This window comes from Gavia stellata, chromosome 1 (assembly GCF_030936135.1).
Source record: "Gavia stellata isolate bGavSte3 chromosome 1, bGavSte3.hap2, whole genome shotgun sequence".
Taxonomy (NCBI): domain Eukaryota; kingdom Metazoa; phylum Chordata; class Aves; order Gaviiformes; family Gaviidae; genus Gavia; species Gavia stellata.
The window spans coordinates 1815692-1829515 of record NC_082594.1 but is presented as its reverse complement, the minus strand read 5'-3'; the positions used below and the strand labels follow the sequence as shown (position 1 = coordinate 1829515).

The 13824-nt window shown below is 42.1% G+C and overlaps 1 protein-coding gene across 1 annotated transcript in view; it reads left to right on the top strand.

Annotated features, from left to right (window-relative positions):
* The window catches only part of PPME1 (protein phosphatase methylesterase 1), a 30075-nt gene that overhangs the window by 13735 nt on the left and 2516 nt on the right, over positions 1-13824 (top strand). The window contains exons 3-13 of the mRNA XM_059816756.1: positions 1999-2091; positions 4966-5023; positions 5582-5633; positions 7393-7547; positions 8078-8168; positions 8919-8984; positions 9754-9886; positions 10626-10755; positions 11442-11486; positions 12366-12430; positions 13454-13521. Coding sequence (XP_059672739.1) covers positions 1999-2091; positions 4966-5023; positions 5582-5633; positions 7393-7547; positions 8078-8168; positions 8919-8984; positions 9754-9886; positions 10626-10755; positions 11442-11486; positions 12366-12430; positions 13454-13521 — 956 coding nt within the window. The remainder of the gene's footprint in view (positions 1-1998; positions 2092-4965; positions 5024-5581; positions 5634-7392; positions 7548-8077; positions 8169-8918; positions 8985-9753; positions 9887-10625; positions 10756-11441; positions 11487-12365; positions 12431-13453; positions 13522-13824) is intronic.

Sequence of the window (13824 nt, the reverse complement as noted above, 5' to 3'; positions counted from 1 at the left end):
TTACAAGTGCACACGGTTTCCTCTGGGACTGCAGGATCTCCTATTTGTTCGTGTCTCCTGTGGGAGATGTGGATGCTACCCATGGTGCTCCCACTAACGCAAATGACAGTGGGAAAACACCGCATGAGGTCACGTATGCACGCCCAAGGTGTGGGTTCCTACTTGTTGCACCCCAAATTGTCAGTCCACTAGCTGGTGTGCAGACAGGGAAGCTTCTCGCTCTGGCCGAGATGGTGGTGCCATCGGGGAGTCTTCTGGCAGTGTCAAACCAGGTTTTGACTGCTGCTGTTTCCTCTCCAAGATCTCTGCCCCCTTTGCAAATGTGCATGTTGCTTTTATACTTTTTTTCAAGCTGACTCTTTGCCAGTCTTCCAGTTACTCTTTAATCCAGCTGATGGCAGTCATCCTCTTTGTTGTGCTCAGACCGCTCTTGTTATCCAGACCATTTGCTAACTGGGAGCACCCCAACAAGTACAGTGTGTGAAGGTACTGGGACAAGACTTCCTATCGGTCCTACCTCTGTCTACAGCTCTGACCAAAGCAGTTTGAGAGGTACTTCCAGGTCTTTTGACCTAATTACAAAATGAAAACATTTTAATCTGTGTTTAAATAACACAACCTTGTAGTTTAAATAGTTGCGTAGTTTTTAGGCATGCATATTCTAGCTTGGCCATTAGGAAAACCAAACTTTGAAGCTATTTCTGTCCAAATACCAATTTAGTAATTACTTCTCTAATGCCAGTAGCATGTGATGCTTTGAAATGAGAAAATTCTGTCCCCTTGTTGTTTTGTTCAGCTTGTCATTATTTTGTGTTTATTAACTGCATTTGTCCAATTGATCCTATGAATTCTTCATGATATGCACCTTGTCTGCCTTTGTTGTAAGGGCTGTACACACCCCTGAGGCTTAATAAATAATAAAATAAGAAGGATAATGGCCCTATTTGGATATCTGGTGTACATAAGCATCTCAAATTTATGCAAATCTTAGTAGTTTGGGATTTATTGTGCTACCTGTAACCTTTATCAGAAGCTTGAGCTCCCGTGTGAAAGGTTGTGAACAGATGTGTACTGTGGAAGCAGCTGAATTAACAAATGGAGTTGGTGCCCACTGTTCTGCCCCAGCTACCTTTTACTGCTCCATCAGATCTCCTTGTGTGAGCAAACCCCAGCCGATGAAGCTATTTAAGCTGACACAGCTCACTGTAACTGAAATGGTGTAGGGAGCACCTGCGTGAACTGTTTGCAACCAGCAGATCCGAAGGGCACTGCAGTATTCAGCAGAAAAACAATGAAAGGCTTGGTCAGTAATTGCAGCTAGCACGGTTCGATTCAGAGGAACGCTTTTGTCCACCTCAAGAACAGAGGGAGAACAGCGGAAGGTGGTAAAGTGACTTGTCTGATCTGTTGGTCACAGTTTTGGGCACTGAACGCAGATCTCGCCACTCCTGGTTCTGTGCATTTCCCTAAGTGATGTTGTTTTTAATGATAGTTAAACTGATTTTTCAGTGTCTGTGTATATACTGCAAGAGGACTTTAGCTACCATGATGAAGTGTCTTTGCTGTGTATGTTCCAGAGAGTAATTATATTGCCCTAAAAATCTTGTTTACTGGCTTATCTGACATTTTTCCTTGGAAATAATAGAAAAATACTCCAAAAGTACATGCTCCAAAGTGCATGCCCATCCTGGTTTGGTTTTTCTCTCAGTTGTTGAATTCACTGTTGTGCACAGGGGGAAAAGAGTGCGGGCAGGAGATGCATGGATTACAGGGAGCAGGAGACCTGGGCAGCAGGAAAACAACTCTTGAAACTTAAATAAAGCAGGTTAAGTTTTGTCCAGGTTATGCTTGTACGTGCCCGTTGATCAGAGGCAGAAATGAGGCCTTGGGTACATACACAAGGGTAGAAAACAAAACGCTGTTGGGTATTGCAGACTCCAGAATACGTTCAGCTAAGTAACTTAAATAATTCTATGAAATGTCCTTAACTGTTCATACACTTTTCGAATTTACAAAAGTGGATCGGAGGGGCCTGTGTTACTGCTGTTACACGGTGGAGGCCATTCTGCTCTTTCCTGGGCTGTATTTACTGTAAGTAAGCTGCTGCTTTATAGAAGTGTATATATATATGCAAATATAGTCGTCTGAGTGTGGAAGGCAACTAACCGTTCAGCTATGTTAAGCACAGGAAAATCAATTCAGAAAACTGTCTTATAATCCCCTGGTGCACACCTGACTCAAGTCTTCTAAATATTTCACTATTGGTGTATTTATTAAATAGGCAAAGCACATGCAAACATTTATTATCTAGGTTTTAATTATCAGCAGTAACCAGAACTACATCTGCCAAATAGCTTGCATGTTTTAATGAAGTGCCAAGACATTTCTCATCATAGCATATACATTTTTTTCGGAAGGCTGCTTTTCCATGTCTACCGGTGAAAGTTCAACAGCTTTATCTTGTCATAACAATATTATTTTTGCATGGTTGAGATCCTGTTTGACTTGTTGAGAAATCTCATTTGCTGCTCAAGCAACTCTCTGAAGCACAAACTGAGGTGGTATCAAGGGGAGTGAGCATGGAGACTGACCAAACCAAAATTCCGCCCTACACCCATTCCCTTTAAAAAATAAAGGGAGTTAAAGAAGAAAACTTTTTAAAAGGATTTCAAGTAAAGTAAAATCACTTGCAGTTTTTGATTTTTATTTGGGACCTTTTTAATCCAGGAGCTCTTCGAGCTATCTAGTGCCCTTAACAGAAGGATGCTGTAGAATGACTTTCATGGAAGTGCGACTGGACAGATGAAGTCTCTGTGTCTCCCCTGTGCCTTTGGCTGTGTCATATTTGTTACCTTTTAGCAGTTTGGTGGGCTGTAGGTGACTTTGCCTTTAAGCAGAGATTGAAATAAGTAACAAGAATGAACGTTTTACAAGAGTCACTACCAACTGCTCTTGAATTCCCAACATTACTGTTGACTAATCCTGATGGCATAATCATAAACCATCTTATAATGAGAGACACATTAGAAAAATACTTTTCCAACTGGGCTGTAATTTTGGTGTTAAATAGCAGTTTTACACCTAACAGCTAATTTTTAACTTGAGCTGACCCAGAGACTGGTGCAGGTATGGGTCTTCTGAAACTGTTGAACTTTAAGTCTTAAATCTATGTCTTACTAAATCCTGTAGTTACTGGTTTGTAGCTCATTAGTTGCCAAGATGGACGGATATCTTTTCCTCTGCTAGTTTAGTGGTTTTGTTATGGTATACAAGTGCCTTAAACAGATGTAGTGAAGGTCACTGCTTTCAATTGGAGGCAGAGGTATGAAGTCGTGTTTTTCTGAGTTAAGGAACGGGCTTCTTACAAGACGCTTCCACCCTCTCTAGAGCTCTTTATTTCCAGTAGCATCACCAATCCCATTTTTACATTTAAAAATCTCCAGAGTTGAATTTAGCGGAGTGATTGCAGTTGTAACACTGTACCTTACGGTTACTAGCTTCTTCTGTTACTGTTGGCAATTAACAAAGTTAGATCATATACAAGATTCACATAGATTTATGCCTTGCACTTGAGACTGCATCTGGAGAAAGAAACCACTACAACAATTAGTTCATGCCTTTGCATGGCTGCTATAGAATTATTTCCTTTGTGCATTTTGAAATGAAAGTTTGTCCCAAGCGATCAAGTGTTAAATGTTTGGGATGAACCAGAACTTAAAAAAAAAGCCCAAACAACCCCTCCCGCAAAAACCAAGAAGAAACCCAAATTGGCAGTAACCATCTATAAATAAAACAACAGCCCGCAGAACCGGTGTGCTCCTTTCTTCTTTTGCTTATTGGTCTGGTAACTTCCTGCATGACGTGTTTGTACTTCTCTCGGCCAAAGTACTCCTTTTTGGATAAAACTCAGGGCACTGGAAAGCTTCCTATTCTCTCAAATCATGTTGATGACCCTCTTTCCTTACTCTCTCCTGGTAACAGTTCGATTTTTAGCAGCAGGCTGCTCATCTGACTAGTTAAATTATTGCTCAGGTGCATAAGCACCTTGCAGATTGAGGTTTCAGGGTGTCTTTAGGGGCTCTGAAATACTAATGTTGGATTCAGTGGTTTTTGGGAGAGCAACTGCTACAGTCATTTAGGAGTTGAATAGCTGAACAACCAGAATATGAGGACTGTGTAGCTTTCAGATCTCTGCCCATTATGTAGGTGGTTCTGTTAAGAATCCCTCAACAAATTCCCCCACTCCTGCAGGGCTGTTATTTAAATAATCAGTGATTCCTTAGCACCAGAGTCTTCCTTTCAACAAAGAATGCCACTTAATCACTGCAATGCCTGACATATATTACATAAATTGAGCTGTGAGGGACAAATAGAGCCATAATCATGTTGCAGCCCTACCTTACTTTAAAAAGATTCCTCACTTCTTCCTCCCCGACCCTTTTGGGCTAATCAATTTTTGAACATTTCAGCCTTACTGTAAAATTCCGTTCTTTGAGAGCAAATTGAATGTGTGCTGCAAAGCAGCTGCTGCATCTTCACGTCTGCTGTATAGCCAAGACTGATTTTATAACGTGTGGGGCTTGGCGAAGGGGGGCATTACTTTGGTGTCTGTAATCCCACTGCTGCATTTCGGTATTCAGATGTGCTACAGAGCTTGAATTCATTATCCTAGGAAACACGCGTAATGTCTTATGCACAGTGAAATAAATGTCCTCAGAGACAGCATTAACAATGGTAGAAAGGATGGAGCTTTGGTCAATTAAGGATAGTTTATATGCAATATTCTTGCTTGCTTTCTGTGACACCTCGTGCAATCCAGGTTCAGCCACTTTGTTGACAGTAGAGGGTTTTTGTCGCACCATCTGAGCTTTTGCTGTTGTTTCAGGGAATGCTTAATGTTGCTAATCCTTTGGTAGATGAGGTGTGGCACTTTGCAAATTGTATTATCTTTGTCCCTTCTTGCAGTCTGCAATCATTAACAGGATTCAGTGTAGGATTGTGGCTTTAGATCTCCGAGGCCATGGTAAGTAAAAGAAATACATTTAAAATCACATAAGCATGTTACACGCTCTAGTTTTTTAAAGGTGATGTAATGAATCCCTCCTAAGATGACTAAGAAAGCATCCTTAAGGCATCCCAATTTTTATTCAAAAGCAGGGATGGAAGAGTGGCTTCTAGAGCTCTGCAGCCACCTGTCCTCACGTGCCAGAAGCTGAGACTCCCTGCACCTTTGTGCGAGGCGGTGGTAGACTTGTTCCTTCCTACGTACTGGCACCAACCCCTTCCTTCATATTTTCATAACCTAGGGGTGGTCTTTGCCATTAGAAATAAGGTCTGTTCTTTGGTTTTAAGATACATTGCAAATATGGAACAGTTATGGGGAGCGTTTCCTACCCGTAAGCTATAATGCGATAAAGTACCAACCGTTCCTATTAATTCCAGGTTTCTTAATTATTCATGTTAACTGCAGTAAGCTCGCTCTTAATAACTGTGCCAAAAAGCTTTGTACGGTTGCTGCTCTAATTCCTGAGGGGACGAAGTTTTCCAGCTTACGTAAACTTAACTTTTTTTGTTCTTTCAGGAGAAACAAAAGTTAGGAATCCTGAAGATCTGTCTGCAGAGACTATGTCAAAGTAAGGAAGCTTATGCTCTCTCTTCAGTATTTCGCTTTTCCAAACCTCTATTTTCTTTCCTTGATTGAACAATAAACTACTTGAGGACACACAACCTTCATTCAAGAGAGCTGGAAGATAGTTTAATTTCACATTATTCCAGTAGTTGTCCCTTCTTTTCCTTCCATTTTGGGACAGTTTGAAGTTTATTTGAAATGGTACCTCTTCTAGCTGAGTCAGATTCCCAACTCCAGTCATTCTCTAGGTGCCCTCAGTTTATAAACTCCCTTTAAAGATCAGTGGCTTCATTGCAGGGAACACTTTAAACCTGCAACACGCTACAATACTTGCTAGAGATTTCCTAATAGAAGGGAAATGCTTTCCTCAGACATAACTGACTGGGGCATTTTAGCTTGAAATCACTAGTTTGGTTCCTCCTCGGCTCCTGGAGCGAGCGTTCAGAGCGTGCCTGCCTTGGACTGGCGGCATCCCCAAAGTGTGGGTCACAGACTGAGACTTTCAAGCGTGGAGGGAGTTGCTTTTTCAAACTATCACGACCTGCTGTGGGATGCAAATCCGCCTCTTGACAAAGCTGTAAGAAAAGCAAGTACCCACTGCTAAGCACATTACGTTATGTCCGCATTTGGTACAAAGAGACTCTTTGCTATGACTACAATTAAATCACGAAGGATTTTGTACCCTTCGTATGAACAAATCCACTTGGTTTGTTGTGGGGAGGCCATGTGTGAAATGTATTCTGACTTCCATTGTGTACCTTATTGCTACTGCTTATGGCTTGTCAGATCCTGATGTGTTATTGTCCTGAGGAGTTGCCGTATGAAATGATTAGAATTTTTTAGATCTGGAGCAGCGCAACCGCTTGGGGAAAACAAGTGCCTTTTGTTTTTATACCTTTCTGTCCTCTTAGCGATGAGCTTGAAAGTTATTCCTGAATAGCCTTTAAATGGGAGCCTTAAATTATAGCTGGTTTTCATTTATTTTTTTATGAAATCCTCAAGCAGTTTTTTTTTGACTTGTTTTCCATTTTCTGGTTGCAGACTGTTCAGGTCTCCGGTTCCTCTGAACGGTTTTAGCCAGGAAAGGCAATTTGGGTGTCTTAAACTACAGCGCTCTTCAGTAGATTTCAATCATTAGCTCTGCTGTGTTTTGGTTTTTGTGAATCGCACCAGCCAGCTTTCACGTACTGTGGTGAGGGCTTCAGTTAAAGTAGGTGCCTTATGGAAAGGACGGGGAAGTTGCCCCTTGCCTTGTAGAATCTGTGCACATAGAGAGTCTGAGTCTTTTCGCTTGTGCTCGGTGTTGTTTCTCTTTGCCTTGGTCAGTAGGCCTCAGTTATTTTCTCTCTTTATCTGCAAAAGATTTCTCCTTTCAGAACAGTGAATTTCTTATCTGTGCTTCCATGCAAGAGGATTTGACAGCTTTCTCACCTTTTATTTAAAATTCCCACCAACTAATGCCCATGTAAAATGTTCTCTTCAGGGATTTCTTTTAAATGAGTACTTTCTGTTAATAAAAACGGAAACGACATGCTTGTTCAGGAAAGTATTGGCTTGAATTATTTCCTGTATTGGTGCCTAGATGAAACAGTGATAAGAGAATAAACTTGTCTCAATTACCTGTGGGTTAAATAAGCATACAGACAGGATTTGGAGCCGGACATTGATCTTGGTTCTGTACTTTCTCCTCCCGTTGTACAAATCTGCTTCAGAAACGTTATCGAGGTAGAGATGCCAACCATGCTTTTATCTCGATTTGGCAGAGACGTTGGAAACGTGGTTGAAGCTCTGTACGGGGACCTTCCTCCCCCTATCATGCTGATTGGGCACAGCATGGGGGGTGCCATCGCAGTGCACACAGCGGTCGCAAATTTGGTGCCAAGTTTACTGGGTCTGTGCATGATCGATGTTGTGGAAGGTAAGTGTGTCTACCCTTGGATAGGCTTCTGTACCCTTGGATGGGGTTCTGTCTTCCATGTTGATCTTTTTCTTTTATCCCCAAATCCCCGAATACAGAAAGTTTTGCCCAGTTTTTAAACCAAGGCCAGTTCCATCCTAACAGATGCTACCTACACAAAAGTCTTTCTAGTGTGACCCCTCCTTTTGCTTTTCCTAGATGGGCTCTCTCTCTGTTTTCCTGGTAATTCCTTTGCAAAACTTTTTTGTTAGCAGAGAGAAGGGTGGCTTTTTATATAACGCGTGGTGCTGATGAGTGGTTATTGCCTTTTCTTACTACTTGAATGTCCTACCTGTTCAAATATTAATTCTCTAATGTGGGAGCAGGTGTGACTGTGGGCTTAGGAGTACTCAGCTGTGCTTTCCTTAACAGCATTAAATCCCCCGTGAGCTCCAGCTGCCTCTGAGGGTGTTTCCTGGTAGCCAGCTCTGTATAGAGAGACGTGGCAGTTATTTTGTCAGATGCTATGAAGTTAAAATACTTGTTTTTAGGTACAGCCATGGATGCGTTGAACAGCATGCAGAACTTCTTAAGGAGTCGTCCCAAAACGTTCAAGTCACTTGAGAATGCCATTGAGTGGAGGTAATGGGTGGGCTTGTGCAGTCTCCAAAATCACTTGTATTTGTAGCTTGACTCCTGAAGGAAACAAAGCTTATATAATTTGTCTGTTTTCTCCTCCTGTGCTCACTTCCCCAACTGTTGTCACCAATTCCTTGGCTAATTTGACAGGGAGAGAGAGGTCTGAAAGACAATTAATTTCCTGGGAGAGTTGGCTAGGCATTGGAGAAGGATCCTCTAAGAGCTTCAAGTAATGGAAAACTTCATGGTGTGAATTGCAACTTCCTTGTAAGTGTCCCAACTATTACCAAAGAAGCTTGAGACATCCATCCCAATGTGTAAGAAACAGGACTCATTCCCAATTCAGCAAGAATTACTTACACATTTGGCATCTGAGTTTGAAAGGGAGAGACCTCATGGTTAAGTTTGTAGATTGGCCTACAAGAAGCCCAGTTCTGTTACCAAATACCCATGTAGTTTCTGACCTCTCCCTGTCCCCTGCAAGGAAATGGGTATGACCCTATTTCACTGTTTCCCCATCAGCACTTCTCCCACGTGTCTTTTAAATTCACAATTACAGTGGCAACGGGGGGGTTCAAGTAAGTCGGCGTGTAGTGTGAGGCACTCCGAATGCTTTCTGAGATCAGGAGGTTTGGGGAAATCGTGAGCTGTAAAGGGCTTTTGCTCCTGTTTCTGGGCCTGCTAGATACTGATTCTGTTTGGTAACTATTTCTGCCCTTCTTCTGATTTTTTTTTTTTTTTTTTCCCCCCTAGTGTAAAAAGTGGACAAATACGAAATCTTGAATCTGCCAGAGTTTCTATGGTCGGTCAAGTCAAACAGTAGGTGGTTTGTTTGGGTTTTTTTGAAAGCTCTTAAAATCATCTTGTCTGTTTTACAATACAGTTGGTACAGAGCATAAATGCACTTGGAAGCGAAAATTTCTTCTAGCAAATACACATTTCTTATCACTTGATCACAGCTGATACCTACAGCAGCGCTGAATCATAGTCATGGCACTTAGACAAGACCTGGCCAAGATTTCCCTGGAGCAAAATCCACCAAGAGCTGTATTTTAAAAAGTTAACTTCTGCTGGTTGTGTATTCCTTGGTTTGTCTGCCTTTCTGCACACATTAAGAAATAAGCGTTAGTTTGATGCCTCTTCAGAAATCTTGCCCTAAATCGGGTTGGCCTTCCGGGTGTGGTATCTTTCACTTCCTTTTAGAAACTGTTTAATTTGGGGAGTGATCTGAGGTGGGTTTGGGGGGATCAGAGTAACCCGTTTGTGCCACTTTAATCCTTGCCATACCTGGAGCCTTTGCAAATGTCTCATACTCCGTTAAAAAAAGCTATTGTTGATTGTTTGACCATTTCTGCCTCCTTTAAGTAGCTATTTTAATTTATATTTGCACTGGGATACATGTGTTGCACAGGCACTCGGTCCCGTGGCTAGTTATGACTGTATCTTTCATTCACAGCTGCTTTTAAACTTGGGAGTATTTTTTTCAGCCAGTATTTGAGAAATTGCTGACCACTTTAGGTTAAAACCTGCTTTTTTTTTTTCTTTTTTTGTTTTGGCAGGGAATCAGTTTCTGGTTTTATTTTCACAGGTGCGAAGGGGCTGCCAGTCCTGAATGTCCTAAAGCCATAGTGGAGGGTATTATTGAAGAAGAGGAGGAGGAGGAAGAGGACGAGGAAGGGGGAGGCTCTGTCAACAAAAGGAAGAAAGAAGATGACACAGAGGTAGCGAGTTCCTTGCTGTGTTTTCAGCTAGTGCTTGAATGGTGCTCCCCTGCAAGAGTAGCTGCCAGCAGTTATCCAAATCATTCTAATATAAAAAGGAGCAACTCCAGGGACGGAAAACTTTATATTGTGACTGTTGTTTTTCTTCTTTGTCTCATGCCACTGATTCTATCTTGGATTGTCACCTGAAAACATGTGTTTTCTTTCCTCAGATGCTCACAGATTTAGTGCATGTGGCCTGAAATGGGGCTTCTGGCCTGAATGAGGAATGCTCTTTTCTGAGTCTTTGTGGTATTTTTGTTCGTTTCCAAGGCACCGTAGCATTCAGGAGGTCGTACAGGCAATTGCAAGCTAGGAATGTAAATTCCTCGAGGAAAACCATTGTAGCCAGCTTAGCCCTTTGTAATTCTGTGTCACCTAAGTGAGAGCCAAGTCTGAATGTTCAGACAATTTGTGAGCTATTTGTACCAGTAAAAAATAGCAAATTGAGTGCCCTGAAAGCTGCAGCCTTCTCTTCATCTATAGGTATAGCTCCTGCTGACTTTCTTGTTCCCTACTCGTGTACTTTGGCTGTGATTTGGAGAGAAATTTAGGAGCAATGAGGGTCATCCCCCGGAAGTTTGTAATCCACCAGAGGGAGCCAGTATTTTTTACATATATTTCCAAGTGGCACTCTGAATTCATTTTATTTTGGCTGTTTTACTGATCACTAATGCAGAGCTCACTCTCCTCCCTGCAGACAAAGAAGGAGCACTTATACACGTGGCGAATTGAACTGGCGAAGACAGAAAAGTACTGGGATGGCTGGTTCAGGGGGTTATCTAACCTCTTCCTAAGCTGTCCAACTCCAAAGCTTTTGCTTTTAGCTGGTACGTGTCTCTTCCAGTCCTCTTCAGTTTCAGTGGCTGTTCATTTCAGTCCCACTTGTATATTAGAGAATAGGGTCAGCGTTTGGCTTATGTCTTTCTCTGAGACTAGCAGATCTGTCTCTTCTACCTTGAGTTTTCTGTGTATCTTGAAATATCATAAACCAGTCCATTTGATCTGTGCAGATCTGGAATTGGTTCAGAACCTCTAATATCAAAATGGTACGTAATGACATACTGTGTATTGCTGCTGTTGGACGGGTGTTTTTGTTCTGTGATGTGGAAGAAGAGCAAACAGGACAGATCCAAGCTGCCCTTCAGCCTCCACTACTACGATGTTTTTCTACGGATATGGGCGTGATTTGAACTTTTCAACTGAAAGGCAAAATGTCGATGTCCTAGAGCCAGCTGTAGGCTCTTTTTGTGCCCTGATAGGAAATTAAGCCTATAACCAGGATAAATACCCTTTTAAGTTGTAGGGAAGGATGTGTTCTTGCATTTTTGGCTGGGATTCCTGTCACTTTACTTTCTTGAGGTGCAGTAGTGAAAAGTCCTTGTGGGTGTCAGAGATGATGTTTCTTTGGAGTTTTTCAAGCCAAATACCTCTTTCAAAGTATCGAGTAAAGCCCTGCTTAGACAGTCATGTTCTCTCTGGCTTTTCTCCAATACATCTGTTTATTTGATTGTAGGTGTTGACAGGCTGGATAAAGATCTAACAATTGGACAGATGCAAGGTAAATATTTAATATTGTTACTCTACCCTTACTGTAATGCTCTTTTTGGATGATAGCTTGTTGCTATGGGTACACAACCGAGAGATAGCTGGAATGGCCTCTTACAAGGTGCAGTCTATATCGAAACAAACATGCATTAAAGAATTAGTCCATCCTGAAGTGTTCTCTAGCTGTCTGTGGCTGTAGGAAAGATGGAGAATTTGAGAAGGGAAAGGTTGAACTAGAGGTTGTGAAGGGCTGTTTTTTCCCTTTCTAATTACATTCCTGATGTTCCTAGCTAGAACATGTGGGACCATCCAAAACTGTCTGGTCTCCCAGTGTTTCTGGCAGACATCAGACCAAAATTCAGCATCTGCATTAATGGTTTTGGGGAGGGGGTTTGGTTTTTTCCCCCTGTCCCAGCTTCATTGATTTCCAGAGCAACCAGTACTGGAAAATTGTATTGGGTGGCAGGATAAGCATTACATTAAGGTAGATCTGATAACGGTTCCAGCTCTGAAAGGTAGTCTCGCCTGCATCGAGAAGCTCTGAGAAGTTTAGCTTTGTTTTAACTCCTGGCAACCTTCTCTAGTTACACCTGGGGAAGATGAATTAAGCAGCCAGTTCTTGCTTTGTATTGAAACTGTCTGCTGTGTGTGTTGTACAGTTTGCTTTAGACTCTTGTGCCTTCCCCGGTCTCTCCTAGCCCGATGCATGTAGTGAGGTTTGTTTGTAAAAAATGTGAGGTCCTTTTTAGAAGAGTTCATAAATTCACAGTGCTTTTAAGGGCGTAGTGTCTGACGTTTTCCGTGTACACAAGAACTGCTTGCCTAAACCATTGCTGTTAGAAATCAAGACCACGTAAAAAGCTGCTCCAGTGATGACTCTCTCGATCCACAGGGAAGTTTCAGATGCAAGTCCTCCCACAGTGTGGCCATGCAGTCCATGAAGATGCTCCAGACAAGGTGAGCCCCACTGTGAGGCTGAAGCTAGATAAATCGCAGTCTTCACAGCTTAAATGCTGTTCCATTGCTTACTGTGAAGCAGAGATTATACTTCATGGGCGTTCTTTGGCACGACATCTTAACTGGCTATTTGCAAATCAGCTTGGATTTTTAAGCTGGCTGGAAAGCCTGGGCTAAGATGTTACATGACACAGGGCTTGGCTAGGTTACAGGTTTAACTCTCAGGCTAGTGGTGATATAACTAACTCGTACCATGTGGAGTGTGGGTTTATCCTCCCTGCCTTTCCTCATGCAGTTCGCCACTCTCCCTTCTACGAAGCTGCAGCTTTTGGGGTTGGTCTGTGTTTTGCTGAGTTGGGTGGCTCACATTTTCCAAGTACGAAACAAATGTTACTGAAACAGCTTACAGATTGACAGAGCAGTGCTGGGTACTGCTGAAGTTAGTGTCCAGATAGAAGCAGGAATGTGGTGCAGCCAATGGAGCCTGTGGTTGGAAACACATCTGGTTTTAGAGCTTGTTCTACACTGACTGCTGTGAGTGTAAAACTCAGCCTTTCTGTGCTTCACTTTACCAATCTGAAATAGGGTTTTTTATCTAAACATACCAAATTCTTACATAGTTATTCTTTTTAATACACATTCTAAGCAGTATTATTACTGTCAGTTACTGTCTTGATTTATTCTTTAGAGGAGTAACTTGCATCGTGATTTCGCCAGACCTTTTTCCGCTGCTAAACTTAGGCATTGTTTTAAGAATTAGTGAAAGAGGTGGAGAAAAAGTTCGGTCAGTTCTTGCTTGTGAGATCAGCGTCAGAGTAAAGGTGGAAGCATGTAGTTCCTTTTTTTTTATATAAAAGCCTGTTATACAGAGCTCTTAGTTTTAAAGGAGCAAACTTGATTCAGCAAGAGGATCCTGAGGACACAAACTGTTGTTGGAAATGCTGCAGGCTTTGAAAACTGACTGGATTTGTTGTTCTCTTTGTGTCCCTTTAAATTTTAGCCGATTTTTTTTCCTTCCTTCAGGTTGCTGAAGCTGTTGCAACGTTCCTGATCCGTCACAGGTTTACAGAGCCCATCGGTGGATTCCAGTGGTAAGCCTCTGCGGGTGCTAGAGCTGTGCAGTCCTTGAGCAGAGCTCTTGCGCTTACTGCCTGCGTGTTTGGCTCTCAATGTGGGAGGCTGGAGTTTTAGCATAATGCTAAAAACCACATGTAAACAAACAGCTTTGAATCACAGCCAGTAATGCATTTGGTGTTTGTGTGTTCTCTTTAAACTTCTCTCGTATTAACTTGTGTTAGTGAAACCCCCTTCTTAGGAGGGGAGGGGCGACACAGATCCTCCCTAGCTGATTCCTTTCTTTATAGCCTGCCAGAAGGTAGAATTACAAGCTTTAT